Source organism: Miniopterus natalensis, chromosome 13, assembly GCF_054644295.1.
Source record: "Miniopterus natalensis isolate mMinNat1 chromosome 13, mMinNat1.hap1, whole genome shotgun sequence".
Taxonomy (NCBI): Eukaryota; Metazoa; Chordata; class Mammalia; order Chiroptera; family Miniopteridae; genus Miniopterus; species Miniopterus natalensis.
In genome coordinates this window covers 18149861-18171934 of record NC_142093.1, presented here as the reverse complement: position 1 = coordinate 18171934, position 22074 = coordinate 18149861, and the positions used below count along the sequence as shown (strand labels likewise).

The 22074-nt window shown below is 35.6% G+C and overlaps 1 protein-coding gene across 7 annotated transcripts in view; it reads left to right on the top strand.

Annotated features, from left to right (window-relative positions):
- Nucleotides 1-22074, top strand: part of SOS1 (SOS Ras/Rac guanine nucleotide exchange factor 1) — a 108503-nt gene that overhangs the window by 86123 nt on the left and 306 nt on the right. For 5 of the 7 annotated variants that reach the window (XM_087823491.1, XM_087823493.1, XM_087823490.1 and 2 more), the window contains 8 exons: nucleotides 591-753; nucleotides 1298-1415; nucleotides 5738-5910; nucleotides 6119-6235; nucleotides 7717-7981; nucleotides 13482-13526; nucleotides 15232-15350; nucleotides 16272-17897. In XM_087823491.1, the coding sequence (XP_087679617.1) occupies nucleotides 591-753; nucleotides 1298-1415; nucleotides 5738-5910; nucleotides 6119-6235; nucleotides 7717-7981; nucleotides 13482-13526; nucleotides 15232-15350; nucleotides 16272-16763 (1492 nt within the window). In that variant the 3' untranslated portion in view covers nucleotides 16764-17897. Of the gene's footprint in view, nucleotides 1-590; nucleotides 754-1297; nucleotides 1416-5737; nucleotides 5911-6118; nucleotides 6236-7716; nucleotides 7982-13481; nucleotides 13527-15231; nucleotides 15351-16271; nucleotides 17898-22074 lie in introns of those variants that run through there. The other 2 variants (XM_087823489.1, XM_087823492.1) reach the window with 2 other exon arrangements.

Below are 22074 nucleotides of genomic sequence, written 5' to 3'. Positions count from 1 at the left end.
ACACTTTCCAGGGAGTCTTGATATTGAAGTGCTTTTATTCTCATTGACTTTTTTTCTAAGTAATTAAAAAATTTTTATTCTTGATTGTGGTAAAATAATTCCATTGAATTTTTAACGTTATAATGCTTATGTAAAGAGCTGTTCCTATAAATGTAGCTAGTTATTTTTGTATATCAAAGAAAGAAATTAATCACTAAAATCCTCCAATTAGATGAAGAATGGGAAGCACAAAATTCTTGAATTTTAGAATAAATTCCCGTAGAACACACCCACATCCCCTAAACCAGCATACATTCAGTAAGATGTCAGACTCATCAGTTGATTCTAATGCTGAGAGAGGATACACCAAATACAGTAGGAGAATGATTGGCTGGTTGGTGGGATCAGTCTGGAAGAGAGTGAAGAGCAGGGTACTTGAGTATCAAGGCACTGCCTTACCTTTCAGTCTCCTACTATTAGCCTGTCATTCTGAATTAATAATCTCTGCAGTTACTCCCCACTCTAATTAGGGTATTTACTAAGTTCTTTAAATCATATCTTTGTTGGGAAAACTCCAAATTTTTTAATTCATTTTTATCTTTGATTTCCAGATGTATCGTAGAAACTGAAAACTTAGAAGAAAGAGTAGCTGTGGTGAGTCGAATAATTGAGATTCTGCAAGTCTTTCAAGAGCTCAACAACTTCAATGGTGTCCTTGAAGTTGTCAGTGCTATGAATTCATCACCTGTTTACAGGCTAGATCACACATTTGAGGTAGGTTTGTATAGGTGTTTTATTTTAATGAACTTAAATTTCCTTTTCTCAGAATCAGGATTTTAACAATTATGATTTTTAATTTTTAAGTGCCTCACCTGTCTTTCAGTAACAGTTTAAACGATGGAATTATCTAAATTTTGAATTGAATTGGTTGCTCTTTTTAAATTAGGCATTCTCATTAAAATGCATTCATAGTTAGAAGAAGAAAATGCTTTCAGCACTTAATTTGTAATGTAATGTGCAATTATGGTCACATAATTATGTGAGGAATGGAGAGAGAAACCAAATTTCACACACACACACACACACACACACACACACACACACACACACACACACACACACCCCACCACCACCACCCCCCCCCCCCCCCCCACCTTTAAGTTTGTACTAGGGCCAATGAAGATAGCCAGTATTATTAGTCTTAGAATTAAACTGATATAGTTGTGATTGGGCTTTACTCTTAGTCTGGAATTTTATGGAAAAAACTTTGATTCCTTTTGTAAACTTATGCTCCCTGTATATCATTTTTTTATTGTAGCAAATACCAAGTCGCCAAAAGAAAATTTTAGAAGAAGCTCATGAATTAAGTGAAGATCATTATAAGAAATATTTGGCAAAACTCAGGTCTATAAATCCACCATGTGTGCCTTTCTTTGGTGAGCATTTCTTCTTGAATTTTTATTGTGTTTCTGGATAAAGCAAGACACTTATTTCATTAAATGACTGAGTTTACACTTGTAATATACCAGCAGAAAATGCTTATTTAACAAATACAGGTGTCCCCAAAAATGTATACACACTTTAACTTTAGCTCAATTTTGAAAATGAAATGTATTTTAATAAACACTGCCTTTATAATTATTCAAAGTGTGTGTACAATTTTTGGGACACCCTGTATTTAGCACCTGTGTCCTCTTACAATTGTTCTCTGTTAGAACCTTTTAAGATCAAGCCTAATCTAGACATTCCAATTTTTATATCCCTCTGGGCAGCCATTTGATACAATGCTGCCTCTTTCACACTGGCTTCTTTTCTCTGCCTGTATATGTGCTCTGATGATTCTTCCTCTGAATGCTTACAAAAATGATGATCTCTGTCCTATGTCTGGTGTTCAGTCTTTTTAGCATGTGGTATATTTTCTCCTAGCCATTTACTTATCTGTATATATTTTATATATCTTCAAAAAGATAGAATCTCAAACTTAATAATTCTCTCTGATTTTGTTTTATATGTCATGTATTATTTTTTATCATTTATTTATGCTGTTTTCCTAAAGACTTTGCCCCCATAAATTATTGATAAAACTATTGAGTCATTTATTTTCCCTTTCTGGTAAAATATTAAAGTCTATGCATGTATAGTGACTGTAGTGCCAATCATACAAGGGAGCCTGGGGAAGGACCTGTGTGGGTGTGATGTTCATTTCATTCAATCTGTCGACAAATATTTTTTGATTATTTACTAAGTGTCAGAAACTGTGTCAGGTACTTAGAAAAAGTGAAAAATACATAGTACTTACTGGGCTCAGAGTCATGCTATTCATGATACCCTACAGCCTCTGGTACACAGAGGTAAAAAGAAACTTCAGGGCCTGTTCACTGGACTTACAATTTGGTCCCTGCAACCCCAGTACCCTGACTGGTGGGCATTTATTCACACAAATTAAACTCTCCAAAGTATTCTCTCTCAGATGAACTAACATAACTATCCTTCATAACATGTCATGTGAAGACAGGACGTTTCAGACCTGTATTTAGAGTATAATTCATGTGTCTTAAGGTGAGCAGTATGACTTAGTGAGTGAATAGACACGTGGGGGAGTTTGATAGGTACAGACAGCCTACCAGCCAACCTTCCTACCCATTTCTGCTTGTCTTCCTAGTTGTTGAGCCTCTGCTCTTTTAAGGCAGTTTATCTGAACTGTCCCTATTCAGTTCTGCTGCTCTAAGAAGATTTTTGCTATTCCAAAGCTAAAGGTTATCAGTCCCCGAAGTTAGCCAGGCCACCTTTCATGGCTCTGACCCAGTGGGTAGGGCCATATGTTATTGCTGCTGCTTCATTCCGTCTTGTTTATACTTCTTCCAGATTCTTATCCTGAATTCTATATACTGGTTTCCCCTGTATGGGAGGGTCAGGGGTAGTATCTAACACTTTTACTTCCTCTTCCTCTTGCCAGAATTTTTATTCAGGTCTTTGCTGGCACTGTACCATTTACAGAATAAAAGTCAGGCAATTTCTCCTTCCAACGCTCTGCCAGACTGGTCTGTATCCCAGTTTTCCTCCATACACTAAAATGTTTTACTCATAGGTAGAATACGTATATGTATATGCAAACTAACATTTATTCTAAGGTCAAAGGATGTTGATTCCTCCTTCAACCAAGTCTCACCTCTCTGCACAGTCTCCAAACCTGTAGCATTGGCTTTGCTCTTTCCTCTTACACAGCTCTAATTTTGTGTCCTGTCTCTTTCTTGCCAGTTTGTTTCATCTCTGCTCTTGCTTTCCTGCCATTTTAGAATTGACTACATGTCTCTTGCATCCTTTCATGCATTCAGAAGCATTTGTTGGATGCTTCCATGTGATGTGCCAGGCCCTGGGCTAGGTGTTAGATTAGAGGCAAATAAAACATATTCTTACCCTCAATAAGCCTCCTTGAAAGAGCAGAAAAATAAATTGCAGTACCATGGAGTAGATATAATACTGTATTGTAGAGATGTATAAATTGAAGTGTGAACAAAGCGCTATGGGAACCTAGAACCCCGAGGAGCCACTTTCTCCTGCAGGGTTGGGAAAAGCATGAGCAAAAAGGTGAAACCTCACTCTTCATTGTTTATATCATAATGCTCTGCTTTCCATCTCCCTAAAACAACTGTCTCCACAGGGTATATAAAATGATCTATTGAAAAAAAATAAGCTTTAACAGTATATTTGTTCTACATTTTTTATTCAAAAATTATGTTTCTATATATTGAGGATGTGTGTTTAAACATTTATTACTGATGTAGTAAACAATCAACGAAGTTTGGATGCCACCTCTTTGTTCACTTCTTTTAACTAGCCATCAATTTGTCATAGAATAATTTCCAGATTTCATCCTGAGCTCTACCAAAATGCCACTTGTAAGCATTTCACAACTTCATTCAAGTATACTTTTAACACTTTCGACATCTCATAACTTCTCATCTCCCATGTTCCCAGTGTGGGTCATTACACCACTACCCATTCAGTCATTCAAGCACAAAACTGGGTACTTTCTGGAATCAAACAGGCATTGACGTCTGTTATGTTTCATTATTGCTGACTTGTTCACTATTGATCCTGAGTCATTTATCTTTTCAGGAATGTGGCCAAAATTCTAGTATTGAAAAGTATGCCTGTACCACAAAATCATTTAGGACCACTAATATGATTGGAACTGAAGTGCCTGTTATTTTGTTCATTCTCCTTCTCATCCAGTGTAAAACCTGAAGTGATGGAGAAGGGATTAGAACTCCTAATCCTTTCCTGTGTCTGCCTTCGTATTCTGCCACTCTTCCTCTCCGCACATCAGACCCCTGTGGTCTAGCCATACAAATCAACATGCTATCTCTGAGTATCTCTTCCAAGCTTCATCACAAACCAGCCCCTTCATACGCGTTGCTACTTTGCTTAGAATTGCCCATCCATCTTACTCTACTTATTAAATTTATATTCATGTTTTGAGACTTATTTTAAGCATCACCTCATCTGTGTTGCCTTTTCTACTTCTACCAGCTCAAGGTAAAGATAAGCACACCTCCTTTGTGCTTTCATAGCATCTTATGTGTTAGTACTAATATAGCACTTAACAGATTGTACTGCAGAAGCCCATGTTCAAAACTCTAAATTCCTTGAGGTCATGGACTGTATGTCTTGTTCATCTTTGAATCTGCAGTACCTAATGCAGTGCTTGGCATAGAGCAGAGACTCAGTGCGTGTGTCCTGAGTGAATGAATTCAGATATTCACACTCTCTTTTTCACCCCAAAGCATCACGGCCAGTACTTTAAGGGATAAGGCAGAAGCATAAGAGAGTAGGCAAGAATAGCAACAACAGCTTCAGCAATGACAAACGTAGCTAATTAAGCATTTACTTTTGTTAGGCCCTGTCCTAAGCCTATATATGCATTTGTTTCTCACAACAACCCTCCTGTCCTCATTTTATAGATGAGAAAACCAAGGCACAGAGAGGCTAAGTAACTTGTACAAGATCACACAAGCAGAACACAGAGTTGGCTCCAGAACCTTTATGTTAGAACAGAATGAAACTCAAGTGCTCCTGGCACCAGAGGGCTGTGTAGAGAACTGAAGTGCCTGTTATGTTTTTCATTCTCCTCACCCAGCGCACAGCCTGCAGTGATGAGGAAACAGCTCAATGATCAGGTTGTCATAACTCTAAAAGTACTGAAGACCAGAATATACGTAAATTATATGCAGTCCTGTGCTTGATAGGCTTGCAGATCCTTCCACATATCCATGAGTAAGCCTATCCAAACAGTACTACCTGTGAATTACAAATCCTAACCACCTCTGGTGGGGAATCAAGAGCTGAGTAAGCAGCAGATGTGGTCCTCTAAATTTAACATTTTCCCCTTTTGCCAAAAATGCGTGTTATAAAGTTCCTTTTATAAAGCCGTGACTTATGTCAAATAATATGTTGTTTGGCAGGTATGGAAAATTAGTTATTCCTACTGAAAAATGTATTAATTTTGTTAAACTTGGTCACCCTTTTTTGGGGGTATTTATAAAACTTCAGTTTGCCACAGAAGAATTTGACACTCATAAAAATCTTTCTCTTGATATTACTTAGCTTGTTCTTTTTCATAGAATGGAACTCTGTGCCTTGATTCTTTGGTTACGGTGATTGAGATGGTACAGTGTAAAATCACTACACTTACTAAGAAAGAAAAAACTAGCTTTCTCCTTCTTTATCCTTGAAATAATTTCATTATATCTTTTAGGAATTTATCTAACTAATATCTTGAAAACAGAAGAAGGCAACCCTGAGGTTCTAAAAAGGCATGGAAAAGAGCTTATAAACTTTAGCAAAAGGAGGAAAGTGGCAGAAATAACAGGAGAGATCCAGCAGTACCAAAACCAGCCTTATTGTCTACGAGTAGAATCAGATATCAAGGTAAGTTGAATTATTTGAGGATAATATTTCTGATTAAGTTTATAAACTGCCTGATGAAAGGCAGGTTTATTTTATAGAAAAGAAGGAAAATAAAACTTAAATAATTCATATTTTCTTATGTTAAATGTTTTCTTAAATTATTTTCATGAATTTCAAACTCAATTTAAAATATTTAATATTAATAATTGTTTCTTTGCATTTATTTTAGAGGTTCTTTGAAAACTTGAATCCAATGGGAAATAGCATGGAAAAAGAATTTACAGATTATCTTTTCAACAAATCCCTAGAAATAGAACCACGAAACCCTAAGCCTCTCCCAAGATTTGTAAGCATTCATATATTTATATTTCTTTTACATTTAAATATTGTCTCATTTGTCATCTACATCTGGTGATGCCATCACTACCATAGATGTTATACAGATTAGTTTTCTATAAAGGTGTTTGTGATGAGGTACACATGTGATGGATTAAAGTAATGAGTAAGTGCTTAATTATGCTCAGGAATATCCCACTTGGTTCAAAATAAATGAGAAGTAATGTTAATCTGAATAAATCCTGATATGATAGATGAAAAAATTAGACAAATATGAAAGATTTTATTTTTTTAAACAATTATTCAAGATTTAAAAAAATGTTTTTTTAAAGAATAATTTATTGATTTTTAGAGAGAGAGGAAGGGAGAGGGAGAGAGAAACATTGATATGAGAGTGAAACAATGATTGGCTGCCTCCTGCACACCCTCCACAGGGAATCAAGCCCACAACCCGGGCATGTGCCCCAACCTGGAATCGAACCAGCAACCCCTCGGTGCACAGGACGAGGTCCAATCAACCAAGCCACACTGGCCAGGGCTCAAGATTTTAAGGGCAGGAAATATGATTAATTTATATTAATTTACTTATAATAAACAAATATCCTTACGACTTTTTAAAAAAAGTAATGACTTATGAGGTTTGGCTAAAGATAATTTTAGGGGGAAAATAAAGTTTCCATTGTTTTTTATTACTTGTCAGTGCCTGGCCAAATTCATGTACAGTATCATCACCTCACTGATCTGAATATAATCTCTGATTCATAAGTAAGTCAAGAATCAAGAAGTAAACATAAATGGCTTCTAAGTAACCAAGATAAATCTCAAAATATCTGTGAATTAAAGCTTATGTGATTACCTCACAAGAATATGTCTCAAGGCCTAAAACAGTTTTTTAAAAGGTGGATTAACAGCAGCAAATTGTAAATAGTTATATAGTCTGCTCCAAGGAGGCATGCTTATATCACTGAGAAATGATCACTCTGTAAGAAAATTCCATAAAACTAACATAAATACACAGATGAAAACTCAGGCAATGTATTGCATTTGTAAATAGTTCAAGTGATCCTGGTGGCATCACTGTATTACAGCGTAGTAAGGTGTCATAGTTCATAATAATGATCCTGGCTTTTTCAGGAAGGTTAAGCCAGTTCAACATAATCTGTTTTAAAAACCAGAGAAATATATGGCATATCTTAGAAAGATTTCCATCCAAAAATATTAAAATAACAAATACTCTGGTATTTATAGGATTAAGACTCTGTTATTTAAAGAAATTCATTCCCTAATAATTTAGATAGTCAAAGCTTTATGGAAATGGGATGTTAACGCTTTAGCTTGAACAGTTTAATTTGAATGATTGTGTAAATTCTTCATTGGTGGTATATGGTTTTTCTAGATATTAGTTGAATTTTATCAGGCATATATAGAAAAACCTTCCTTTCTATTATGATGTCATAAGTATTGTGGGTTTTTTGTTTTTTATGTCTACAGCCAAAAAAATATAACTATCCCCTAAAATCTCCTGGTGTTCGTCCATCAAACCCAAGACCAGGTACCATGAGACATCCCACACCGCTGCAGCAGGAGCCAAGGAAAATTAGTTATAGTAGGATCCCTGAAAGTGAAACAGAAAGTACAGCATCTGCACCAAATTCTCCAAGAACACCGTTAACACCTCCTCCTGCTTCTGGTGCTTCTAGTACCACAGATGTTTGCAGCGTATTTGATTCTGATCATTCAAGCCCTTTTCACTCAAGTAGGTGCTAAAATTTTAAGTGCTTTAAAGTAATTGTTAGTATTATATGTGTTTAGAGGTAAAAAAGAACCTGTATAAATTTTAATTTTTTGTAAATTTGTGGACAAATGAAATGCCATTTCAAAAGATATTATAGAAATATAAAACAAATTCTAAACTCCAGCAACCTATAATTTTTAAAAAATTTGTTGGAACAGTCCTCCTTAAATTTATTATATTTTACTGAAAGACCTGGTGATGAAATTGCTAATTTCAACTTCATTTGGGCATTTGTTGAATTTAAAATGCATCTGTCATATCCAGAGGAAACAAAGCTAATTCCTAAAACCTGTAAGGAATGTCAGTCCAGCACTTTTAAATGCTGCCCTCAAAATTATATGAATGCTACTCAGTGCATCATTCCCTTCCCACCAGACCTTTTCCCTTAAAAAGACCGTGTAGTTTTTAACTCCGTAGTGTATCAGATTCAAACTCCTACTTAGCCTTTCTCGGTCTACACCATCCAGCAGGTTGCACACAGTGGCGGCAGTGCACTGCCTGTGCTTGCAAGCCCAGCCACACAGACCTCAGACTTCGCACTATTGCTTATCCCTTTCTTATTTCTAGATCAGTACTATCCAATAAAGTTTAATATGAGCCACATGTGTAACTCTGAATGTTCTATAATCACATTAAAAAAAAGCAAAAAGAATTAGGTGAAATTAATTTTAATATATTTCTTTAACCCAGTATCTGTAAAATATTGTCATTTCAACATGAAATCAATGTAAAAATTTATTATGAGATTTTTTTACACTCTCTTTTTGTTCTAAATCTTCAAAATCCAGTATGTATTTTATACCTACAGCATATCTCAAAATTTGGACTAGCCATATTCAGATGCTTAATAACCACATGTTGCCAGTGGCGACCGAACTGTATAGCTCAGCTATAGCCCTTTGAAGAAGCTACCTGTTATATATAGATCCCCCTACTTCTATTAATTATCTAACAAATTTCATACAGAGTTTTTTGTTTGTTTTTTAATTATCTAAGGATATTTTTTCCATTGCTTTTCAGAGGGGAGGAAGGGAAGGGGAGAGAGAAAGAGAGAGAGAGGGAGAGAGAGAAAATGGATATGAGAGACATTGATTGGTTGCCTCCTGCACATACCTAATTGGGGCTGGGGAGAGAGCCTGCAACCGAGGTACATGCCCTTAACTGGAATCAAACCTGGGACCCCTCAGTCTGCAGGGCAACACTCTAACCACTGAACCAAACCGACTAGGGCTCATACTGAGTTTTAAAGCTCTAGAACACACAACCTTTTTTTGTTCATTATTAAATCAAAACTTGAATCACCTTTAACCCCCTTACAACCACTTCCATATGTTCTTCCCAGTGGCTGTCTTAGCTCAATGTGCAGATCCAATTCCACCCTAGTATTTAACAGAATAGAATCCAATATTCAGAGGCAGCATGACATTATTACGGGGAGGAGGTTGAGAATCACTGATGTAGGAGTTAGGAATCCTGGGTTGTCATTCCAGTCTGCTAGTGTGCTTTCTGATTTTAGGTAAAATACTTTTTCTGAGCCTTCTGGGGACCAAACTAGATTTAAGGTTTCTTCCAACTCAGAGGATCTAACTTTTTAACAAAAATCAACTTGAAATTATTCTTTGGAGGTATATTATTTTGAGATTTGGTCCAGAATCCTATTTATTTATTTATTCCTGTTATAGTATATTTGTAGTTACCAGGCAGTTTGTCTTGCTTTATGCCACCTAAAGTGTATTTGTTTTGAAAAGTACTATATCTTGGCTTTATTTCGCTACTGAGGATTATGGAGTCTTGTTATTCACATAGTAAGCTATCAGATATTCTTGATGATAAGTTCAAATAAACACCAGTTTAAAAAATCCCATTAATTTTCCCCAACTTGCCAACCACCTAAGTTAAGTAATAAAATAAAACCAGCTCTATTTGCAGTTTGTCTGACCTAAAATCATTACTTATTCTGACCCATTTTAACTGTTTGCAGGGCTTTTTCCCAAGGGCATATGGCTAACATCTCTATTATAAAGATTCCCACATACGTAAATTAATGAAATCATATGAAAGCCATCAATTGCAAATTCTGCTTCTCTTAGTTTAAGAAGTAGCTAAAAATGGAAAAGGTGGAAAAACAGAAAATAAGCAGGCTACATTCCCTGTTTGTACTAAATCTGTAAATGGTAATCAAATGGAAGAGGAGCCTTTTGGAATGCAGTGCTCTGGATCCTTGCTTCGTCATAGGCAGCCGTGGAACGGCATGAACTTAAATAGCAGGACAAGTGGGGAAACCATTGTTCCAGAAATCATTGTAGTAATCTTAGCCTTGAGGGTTTTCTCAATTTCTTTCTTTGTGATAAAGAAAACCCTATTACTGATCCCTTTGCCCTTAGTAAAAGTAAAAATAACTGGTTTTGAAATGAAATAAACCAGCATAATATAAAACCATCTGTATGCTCAATTAGTCTCTTAAAATTTACCAGTGGTGTATGTGTGTTAAAGGTCTTCATCTGCCTTAGACCCCACTTCTGCTTAACAGATCTGCCAGTACTGGGTGGGGAGGGGTTTACCAGAGCATCCAACTTGCTACTGTGTCCCACCAGAGTGAATACCTACCTATTTCCTTTTTCCCTAGGGCCTGGCAGCCAAGAGCTGCTGCACATACCTTCTTATGTCATCTGAACATATTCCACTCAATAAAAAGCAGAAAGTTCCACTGCTTATGTTTTTCAAAAGGCCAAGTTTGACTAGAATTTTGATTAGTTATAATAGTACTTTTTTGCTTCTTACTTTTTTGCTTCATAATAGTTTACTTTAAAACCAGTAATTAATTTAGTCAGCCAGTATCTCTTGTATATGTCACCCCTTGCCAAGGACTTACACATCTTCTTTGGTAAAACTTACAATCTTACTGAGAGATTAAAAAATAATCATAGTACAAAGAAAACCATAGTTAAATGCTTAACCATTGTTAAATGCTGTGGTTCTCATTGCACTATGATTATTTTTCACCTCTCAGTAAGATTGCAAGCTTTACCAGAGAAGATGTATAAGTGCTTGGCAAAATGCTAATGAGTGGTGAAGGCATAAATGCTGTAGAAATTTACACAAAGGTAACAACAGAATGGGCAAGAATGGCCATGGAAAGCTTTGTGGTGAAGATAGAGAGGGAAGGAAACTGGCCACCTATTTAGTGCTGCTACATACACCCTCACATTCAGAGCCCTGCCCTGGCCAGGTCCACCTCAGGTGATGACGACAGTTGGCTGGGAAAAGGGAAAAGACCACCCAGCTCACTGCTCTGTTTCTGCTGCTGTAGCAAGGAGGAGAGGATGAGGTGCTCTTGGTACTTCCTGTTTGAAGGCTGCCTAGTCATAAACGGGAGCCAGCGGTCTGACCTGATCTTTGTGCTACAGATGAGCTTTTGCTCCATCCCTTGTAAGGGAAGCTTTGACAAGAAAAGGTGTATTCCAAGCATTTCATAGAATGCACGAATTTTCTTCATAGAAGATTGTTGTAGGTGATTAGTTACTAATCTGAAATACATATGCACTTAACAGGCTTTTGTGAATTTAAGAAGTTATCCATGATTTATATAACTTTTTGCTATAAGAAAATGCATGTTCCTATTTCAAGAATGAGTCATTTATAAATTGGAGAGTATCTCCCAACAGTGGTTTCAACCATGGCCATATATTATAATCCCCTGGGGATTCTAATGTGCAACCAAGATTAAGAACCACTGTTCCTTGTTTGGGATTTGTACTGAACAAATTAATACTACATTTTAAAGTTAACTGTATTTCGTTCCTAAGTCATTATCAATAAATGTGTTTGGTACCCAGCTGACAAGAATTTCTAGTATCTATTTCTTGATTAGAGCATGTATAATTCTAAGAGATTTTTTTATAGCATTTTCCAGGTAGTGAGACCAAGCAATTAATTTAAAGTGACAAATCAGAAAAGTACCCCAAATTTACCAAATGCATGAATCTAAGCCTGTGCTATATCTATAAATAGGATCAAAGCCAAGTCCACATCTGTGTGCACAAGTGTGTATGCATAGGTATAATTGTTCTTTCTAAGAGCCTGCAGTTTGTAGCTGATACGCACTTTGCGTTTTGATTTTATTCCTTTGTTGTGCTAAGTGTACCACCATGTTCCTGAGGCTTACTCTCCAGGAGGCACATTTATTTCCTTTCTAAGTGGAGAGTACAGACATAGGTAAATGCTAGTATGTCATAGGTGCCTAATAAATAATTAAAGAGAATCATTGACAGAGCAACAGCTTCATTTACTATCAAAGTATAAAAATGAATTTTAATCTTCTGAGAAGGGCATGTTTTAGAATTAGCTGTATTGCTATCCGTTAGTAACCATGGCCTCCAAATATCAGTACAGATGGAAAGGAGATAATGTTCGATTATTTGAAATTGGGGCTGTCTGGGAAATAAGACCACTGTATCTATATAAGTAATCAAATTAATATATAGCCAACTGAACCTGGAATGTACAGTTATCCTTGTTCTGACCAAAGAAGCTGGAAAAAACAGTGGTCCAAATTATGAGTTATTGCCTAGTTTGCAAAAACAAGACAGAAACTTGAATTTTAAAAAATCAGCTTGGTCTAGTGTTACAGGAATTATTTTACTTTCTTGGATATTATTATCTTGGTAATCTGAGTCAGTGCACCATAAATGACTATATTGATTTAAAACCAGCATAGATTAGCCTTTTGTCTCAGGTTTTCTACTTTACTGCTCTTGGGGCTTTGACTTTTATGATTCCAAATTTTTTCTTAAAATAATTAACATTGCTGAAATTAGAAATTCTAAATTTATCAGTGAATTGCCTGTATAAAATGTGTCTAAGCACCAAATATTGATTGATTTTTTTTTTTTAAGTGTTCAAGAATATAGAAGAGAAAAAGCTATATTACTTTTAAGCTTGTTTGGTAATATCCAAAGCTGTAATTATTTTATGATGAGAATATATGCCCCAAGAACATTTTTAAAGATACATCATAATAATATTAGTAAGAAATTCCCTTTTATTTTATAATTTATATAACAGGAATTCATTATTTACTACTTATTTCACAAATTTGAGTTTTCAGAATCTTAGTACATACTTCTATATGTCCAGCTGAATTCTTTACTCAAATTGGGTTTATACATTTTTTAAGTTTTCCACTAATATACATATTTTAGTTTTCTCATGAATGCTTTTAATTATTTATATCAAGTAGTGAATCTAAAAGGAATATTCAAAATTCCCAATGATAGTAACTCAGTTTTATTCTTTATTTTTCTCAAAAGTAAGTAGTAATGAGCTTTTACTAAAGACTGTTATACCATTCTTTAAATAAGAATGACAAAAGTAACACTTTTCTCATAAATAAACTTTTACAGATGAGTTGAATATATCAATGAAAGAAAAAAAATCTACTTTTTCTTGTTTCCTTTCACAGGCAGCGATACCGTCTTTATCCAAGTTACACTGTCCCATGGCCCAAGTTAGTATATTTGGTTTAAGACTCAATTCTTGCTTTGGCTTTAAAAGTTAAACCAAGTATAACCTTTCCTGCTAAAACTCTTTTTGAGTCTGACAGTATTGGTACCTTGCTTGCAACATCTTAGAAGTGAGGCCTTCACTTGTGCTATCTTTTGATCATAAATGATTTGCTTCAACTTATATACTTTTCATGCTTTTATAAAACCTTTTTCTCTTTTAAAAGAACAGTATTATATGGGTGGCTTCCACATTTAACCATTTCTCTTTTCGAACTATAGCGTTTCAATATATTTAATGCTCAACTTTATAAAAAAGCAAGAGCATGCATGCGCATATGGGAATGCTGGCAGCTACGTGCAGTGTCTAAACCACAAAATACACTTAGCCTGGCGACAGCACAGATTGTAGGCAAATAACAATCTGAATTTTTTGAATTTAGAAGAACTATCTTATAATTGCAGCTACTTAAATTATATCGCCTAAATATTAATCATTGTTAAGAAAAATAAAGTTCCATTATAGATATTTGCTTTTCACTTTAAAGTAAACTAACAATTCACCAAATTATTCCATCATCTTTAAGCTAGTAGGTTAATGTATTTTGCTGTCCTTCATATAAATGATTTGAAAATATGTACAACAAAAAATATTAATTATAAGCTTAAGATAGTCTCTTTTAAAAAAAGGTAGGTGATCAAAACATTGCTTGTTTGAATAATATCAGTACACAAAGTACTCTTTTTAAGTTCTGTATTGTTACATTTAATTGACAAAATAAAAGCTGTCAGTGCTTAAAGGAAAAAAGAAACTGCCTGTATGATATTGAATGATTAAGTATTTTTTCATATATTTTTTATAATGCTCGTAAACTAGCTGACAACTTAATAAGTGATGCCTTTCAAATATTATGCCCTTGTCATCATAAATGTCTGTAAGATAGGTTCCAATTAGAAGCTTTACTTACTTTTATTGTTCCAGTTCATCAACTCATTCTTAAATCAGGTTCAGTAGATTCTAGCGTGATTTCTGTTTTTATTATCAGGGCTGCTTCACTCATCTTGAATAGCTTCATCACAATTAAAAATTTTGGATTAGATTATGATGAACCTGATTTTGCTTACCTACCACGGAGAGCCTATATCTAAGCAAAATGAGGAGAGACCCCTCCCACAGAAACTAGATTCTCTCTCTCCCTGGCATCCTTGGAGAGAACTGCTGGGGAGAGACACTGGGAAAGTGGTTAAGATCAGAAACTTATTCCAAGGATTATCTAGTAAGGGCAGGACAATTCTATACTAATAAAGTCAGAGGGGAAAAAGGAGCCCATCACAAAAGCTTAACAAAAATTATCATTCCAAAGGTTTTTAATAGTTTGCTGTTTTTCTCAGCAGTCTGACAGACCCAAATTTTAAAAATTCCAATTATAAGTTAACAGTGGGAATGTTATTTTGTTCAAGAAGCAAAACAACAAAATATGTTAGGCAGCTTTTTTTTCCCCTGAAAATTCTGCTAAAAAAATTTCTGCATGCTTTTATAGCAATTTGCTTTAATAAAGGAATACTATTGGATATTGGTTTATTGAACTGCTTTCGATACTTCTATACATTTCTTTTAATAAACATAAGCAGTTTCCAACTAAGCCTTTTCAGGATTAATAGGTGAAATAAAATTCCTGTGACCTTTTTAAAAATTTTAACATCCTACAGGATCTGCTTCAGTATCATCTATAAGCTTAACCAAGGGCACTGATGAAGTGCCTGTCCCCCCTCCAGTTCCTCCACGAAGAAGACCAGAGTCTGCCCCAGCGGAATCTTCACCATCTAAGGTAAAGTAGGAAATCTTGTTATCTGGAAACTGGAGTCATTGCAGTTCCATTATACTCAATTGCTGCAGCTAGTTTAGTTCTTACTGGGTTAGGTTAACACGTCAGAGGATTTGGGCTAAGTAGAGTTTAAACAAGCATTAAATACGGATTTACCATGCAGTGGTAATGTTTATTTCTTCTGGAAATAGTTTTTTGGTATATTTTAAAAACCCTTATAAATCTAAATCATGGGTACTATCAAGGAAAAAACAAATTTAACCTATAAAGTAAGAGTAATATAGTCTCAAGCAGTTCTTCAAAAACAAAGAAAGAAGGAAAGAGGTCTGAAGCTTTAAATGAAAGCACATTTTAAGTGAAACTGTATCTTAGGTTATGCTAAACTACCTATCTGAGCCCTTTTTATAGTGAATCTGACATGCTTTTAAACGGGATTTTCATGAAGATTCTGGGTTGGAAGAGACCTTAAAGGCTCATAATAGCCATTTTTCCACCTAGTTAAACTTTCTTTGCCAACTGTTAACTTGATTCACTGGTTCTCAAAGTGTCCAGAGGGCAAAGCACCTGGATAAGTCAAGGCACTGCAGAACATGAAATATTAATATAGTAAGGTTAATATTGTAAAATTAGCAGGTAACTTACGTTAAATAAGAAAAGATCTTATATTAGGTTGATAGGTAAGCAGTAGCAAACAACCAAATTTGAGAAGAGTAATTAAAAACTTAACGTTGAAAAAAGTTGTTGTTTTTTTTTTAATGAATTGGCATAACCTCCCATTTAAAGCATGTGGCACAACTCCCTGATCCACACCTAGGGCTCTTCCAAGAGTGTGTTTGAAAACCCAAACTGAATTCTTAATATATTCATGGTACTACATAAATTAAATTATTAATAAATGTGTTTTATTTTTCTCATTTGTCTTAGATTATGTCTAAGCATTTGGACAGCCCTCCAGCAATTCCTCCTAGGCAACCCACATCAAAAGCCTATTCACCACGATACTCGATATCAGACCGGACCTCTATATCAGATGCTCCTGAAAGCCCTCCCTTATTACCACCACGAGAACCTGTGAGGACACCTGATGTTTTCTCAAGCTCACCACTACACCTCCAACCTCCCCCTTTGGGCAAAAAAAGTGATCACGGCAATGCCTTCTTTCCAAACAGCCCTTCCCCCTTCACACCACCTCCTCCTCAAACACCTTCTCCTCATGGCACGAGAAGGCATCTGCCATCGCCACCATTGACACAAGAAGTGGACCTTCATTCCATTGCTGGGCCACCTGTTCCTCCACGACAAAGCACTTCTCAGCATATCCCTAAACTCCCTCCAAAAACTTACAAAAGGGAGCACACACACCCTTCCATGCACAGAGATGGACCACCGCTGTTGGAGAATGCCCATTCCTCCTGAGTTCCTCCGAACCGGATGTACATTTCCCTCTCCCTAAATCCATTGCTGGCAATGGATGCACTGAATGTGCCAGCACTGAGGAGTTAGAACGAGAACTCCAAACACTAACGACTCTACTTCAAGATGCAGTATAAGACAATGAATTTTAACCTAGACATAATTATATAATGAAGATGGTATTCGTTTAGAATATGGAAAGACTGATCTAGAGGAATTGGACAACTGATTGCACCTGAAACTCAATTAAAGGGACTTTTTCCAGCCAATGGGCCGGAGTCCTCTTTTTGTGAAGTGATCTTTATCAATAAAGGGATGGAAAACACAGTCTAGTGTCCAGCAGGCCCACATGATGACAGTTTTTGTAATTCAAAATATTATGCACTTTTTAAAAAGAAATCTTAAACAGGGATCTTCATATCCTCCTTTGTTTTCCTTTGCTTTTACTCATCCGGCTTTGAATATTTTCTTAAAAATCATTCAAAGGACTGTGAGGAAAGGCTGTGGTACCTGACCTTGTTGGAATCAAGGCCCAGCACTGTACTACAGTCCTGTTTACAGATCATTACAGTGAATAGAATGAATTGAATGGGTACCAAGGCTTCACCAAAGAGGTACTTTTTTTTTTTTTTTTAAAGAATAATTATATCAGTTTTAAGAGCATATCCCCACTCACCCTCCCTATACCAACAAAACGTGGTGGTGTTGCCTTCAAATGAGAATCTTTGTGTCATTAACATGACAGAAGAACTTTTTCTTAAAAATGTAACTGTCAAGAATACAATTTACATTTTAGAAGACTGTTAATCTATGCTAGATTGTCATTTCCCCCCCTTTTCCCACAAAGGTTTACTGGTAATCCACGTCATGGCTCATAGCTGTCCCTCTAACCGTACTGTGGAAATGCAGTCACCCAGTGTGAAAAGGAGCACTTAGTACTTGCTGGGCATCACTGACACCGTTCATGTTTTACTAATAGTTGAGTAATCAGCATATCTAGAATTACCTTGCATTGCCTAAATCATGTGTATATAGTGAATGTTATATAATAAACCTGGCAGGTCTGTTTTAATTTAATTGAATAAAAATACAAATACCTTGTTGGCTGGCATATATTAAATTATTATATGGAGAAAATGGTTGATTCTTATTTCTTTCAGTTGAAACACACACACGCAAACACTAAGCATAAAAGCACGCGTTGTGGTACGCCTTGGTTTCTAGTTCCGGATGTATGTATTCATCTTTCAGGATGATCTGAAGTTACAGTTTGGCATGTAGGATAGTATTTGGTTAGAATAGGATGGGTATCTTTTAAGCAGAACTTTGTAAGTTTTTTAATTTCCTAGGCAACATGTATACAGTTTGTTAAAGTTTATATTAAACATTCTACCTTGCTTGAGGTCTTTGCTCTATCAGAACTATTCATAAGAGAACATCTGCCTACGTCCTTAAAATCATTATATGGATTATTCATTAAGCCTATGTACTGATCTTCTGAGTCTAACAAATACTGTGACTGAAATGCATGCAACTTGTTGAAGAGAAAAAGTTTTATTAATCTCCACTCTAATGTCTGTGAAATGTGCAGTATTCCATCCTTAGAGTCATCAGTTCATCAGTATCTGCATGTGTCCTCTGAATAATGAAGCGTCATGTCAGCGATTCTGTTAACCATGCCATTAGAGACATTTTAGAAGTGCTGCATCATGGCCAAAACCTAATACTTTTATAATTCCCTGTGACATTCATTAGAGCATTAAATGTACATCGTAATAGTACAGTATATAGTCCTTTAAGAATGTTGATTGCATCATCATTAAGCAGTCCATCCTAGCATATCCTTATTTATTTGTTAGAGTTGAATCTTTGTTTAATATCTGTACCATTCCTATTATGGTAGGTAGCCATTTTTCTCTTTGTAAAACGTCTCCTTTTAAAAGTCTCCCCAAAAATTTCAAATCCACTCTCGTATGCAGTGTCCGTAAGACCATTCATTCAATAAGTATTTATCAAGCCTACTTACTAGTGCTGCTACAATTAATCATAATACACATTCCAGAATCTCCCATGACTTTTTATTAAACCAGCCTCATTGTCCCTAGGATTTCCCTTTATATGTCTTATTGATAATTTCTTAATTACCCCATCCCCACTCCAAATAAGAACCTGAGAAGAGTCACACTGGAGCCCATTCGGTATCTCTGGCCAGTGTGTTCACCTTCAATAAGGGTTTTCAACCTGCCTGATCGTATAAAGGGTAAAAATTCAAGATTTGGAGCTCTAATCATGCTTCACAAAGGGAACCATCCTAGTGGTTCTAGGAGACCACTGTCCATCAGCTTCATATGCATTGTGGATAGAGGATACTTTTTTATTTTGAAGTGTGACATCTGGGTAAAAATATTTTCTGCAGTGCTAACTAATTAGAAAAATTCCAATTGGATGCCCTTAAATGGAGGTGAGACAACTATCCTTACCTTCATTTGTGGAACATTAACTAGCTGACAAATTTATTCTTTGTAGTAACTAAGATATACTTAATCAGGGACAACAAGTGGCTGAGAAGATAAATGCATCACCACAAAATTCTGCTTTTGAATCTAGGACGTTATAAGACAGTCAATGCAGCATGACTTTCTAAACCACATTTCAAAATATGGAACATGTCTTTTGGAAATGGAAATGGTTCTTAGATGTTTCATTATCTTTGGGTCATACAATGAAAATATTTCCAGGTTGAATTTACATAAGTGAGCTAATAACTGAAGTAACAGAAAGGGAGCCTTTCCACATAGCTAAGCACTTTTAAAAACAGGAACAGATAAGTATATGTTTCTAAATTTATTCAAAGGTTATTTACTCTTCCCAGTCTTCAGTGTATTTTCAGAGTACAAATTATCAGGAAATATATAAACATTAAAAGTTTGATTAAAGGTAATTGGGTATCAAATTACGTGTTTAGTAGGTTACTGTGCTCTGACAATTCAAGAATGTTCTGTTTTACTGGATCTGAATTTAGCAAGGAGCATGCCACATTAATTATACTGCAGTTAACAGAACAGTCTAGTGAACAGGTACTATTTCAGTTGGAGGCTATATTACAGTTCTAAATTCTTAATGGGTTTTTTCGCAAATCAAAAATTAAGCAGTCCAAAAGTTAGTTGATACCTATGATCATGTTCTTGTCTTAATTCTCAAGCTTAGCTTACTTTAGTCATGTAGTTCACTGTTTGTCTTTTAATGACAACTTAAATTCAGTTTTAAGTGGCTCAGTAAAACAAGGGAAATGGAGGGAGGGGTGTCCCAATTTATTAGTGTACATAGTATTGAGAAAACTTTCTTTCCTCTAGAAAGAAACCAATTTAACCATTTATTTCTTGGTATTCTGCTGCTATGGGTAGGTTCACTTGTTCTTTTTTAACTTATATTGTTTGACTGTTATACAAGTGCAGGCCCTGTTGTGTTGCACATTAATCTTTACCAGTAAAATAAACATCACAAGGTTAATCAGTTTGGCTGAAAGAATTATGCAGTAAAATTATAAGGGAAAGTGATGATTTAGTTTACTTATTCAATATTTTCCTTCTGAAACATCTCATTGCTAACTTTTAAAATCATTTCATAATCCCTTATACATGAGCCAATAAAATGTTTTGAGCTCTAGTTAAGAAGCATGAGTTCTATATGATAAATCTAAATAACAAAAGCACTTGTAACTTGTTTTGTAAATTTCATGCCTTATTTTCCATTTTTGACACCGTAAAGTGCATTTTCTGTCAACTGTGAGTAAATTTCCCTTTTGCCTTTAATGAAAATAGTGCATTACGTAGCCAATTGCTGCAAAATTATAAAGCAAGTTAGCTAAAGGTGGATCATATTGGACTACCACTCAAACAAGATGCATAATGGATGGAAGTCACATGTGTGGCTTTAGGGAGAGCGCACCTGTGCCAGATGCATGCCACTTTCAGTAGCTGCCAAATGTGCCTTTAATTAAGAACATCTCTAATTTTTTTCTTCAGATCAAGTCAGCATTTGGGGGCGGGATCAGGGCAGGGGACTTTGGGGTGCAAATATCTGGTGAAACCCACCAGAGAAGAAGCCTTTGTTTGTCAAAGTGACATGTATAACTTTAGTTGAAACATGTTTATGTATATATACGTGTATTTACCTTTGTTTAGTAGCACGGTATTTGCTAAATTGTCAAAAAATTGCTCTGTCAGTCTTACTTTGATGTAAAAACAAAGTGTGGTCTATACATCTAATATGGCCTTTCTACCTAACCATGTTCGTAGGTAATCTTTGTACTCTGTGTGCAGCAGTATTTGGTTTGCATTTAAAGTGAAAATAATGGCTGTTATTTTTCTGGCATTACTAAGATAAACTGAAAAATAATAAAGAAAAATGCCTTACATAGCCCACAAGTGTATTATTTTTGCATGCATTTATTTTAGAGGACAATATTTTTAATGTCAGTGATTTTCATTTTAGTTCATACTTGCCATGCAGAAATAGTTTACTCTTTATCATGGCCTTGCTTTGCAGATGCTTATTCCTGTATCACACTATTATAAAAGAAGTTCAGGATTTCCTTCTGTATCAAGCCCTATGATTGCAGTGAGTGGGAGTCCCTTGGGATGAAAATTAGTACTTTAGTGACCTTGGCTGTCACCTGGATGAAGTTTCGGAGGCCTGAGGCATTTGTATTCCATAAAAGAAGTTCTATGATAACACGGTTCCTTGATTGGCAAGTTTTGCTGAGACCTGCTGGAACATGGCAGCCTGACATTTAACAGTTCTTCCTAGCTTGGCATGGAAAGGTAGTTTACAGTTGCACATTGTAAAGAATTATGCAGTTATTCGTGGTGAACTACAGAATGTAAAAACCGATGAATTCTTAGAGATCAAATACCCTTATTTAAAAATTGAAGCAAGTGAGGCCTGGAGCAGTGAAATGACCTAGCCAACATCATGTGGCAGTTAATAGCTGAGACCACTGACTCAACTTTGATTCCTGGTATTTGGAGGAATGCTTTCAGGGATAGTTAAAATTTATTAGCGGTTTTCCTCCCCTGGTTTAAAGACCCAGTTCCATTTGTAGGCCACTGTGAAATCCACAGTGGAAATCCAAGTATGCGTTATTGAGTAAATTGTAGGTAATCAATAGCTATAGGAAGATAACGTTAATATTGATAGTCAAACCTGTGAATTGGCTCTTGAAATGTTATTTTCTTTGAATTTTAACCAGGTGATTTACTTTTCTATGTAATCATGTTAGCTCATCACAGTCTCAGGGAGCTTAAGTCTCTAG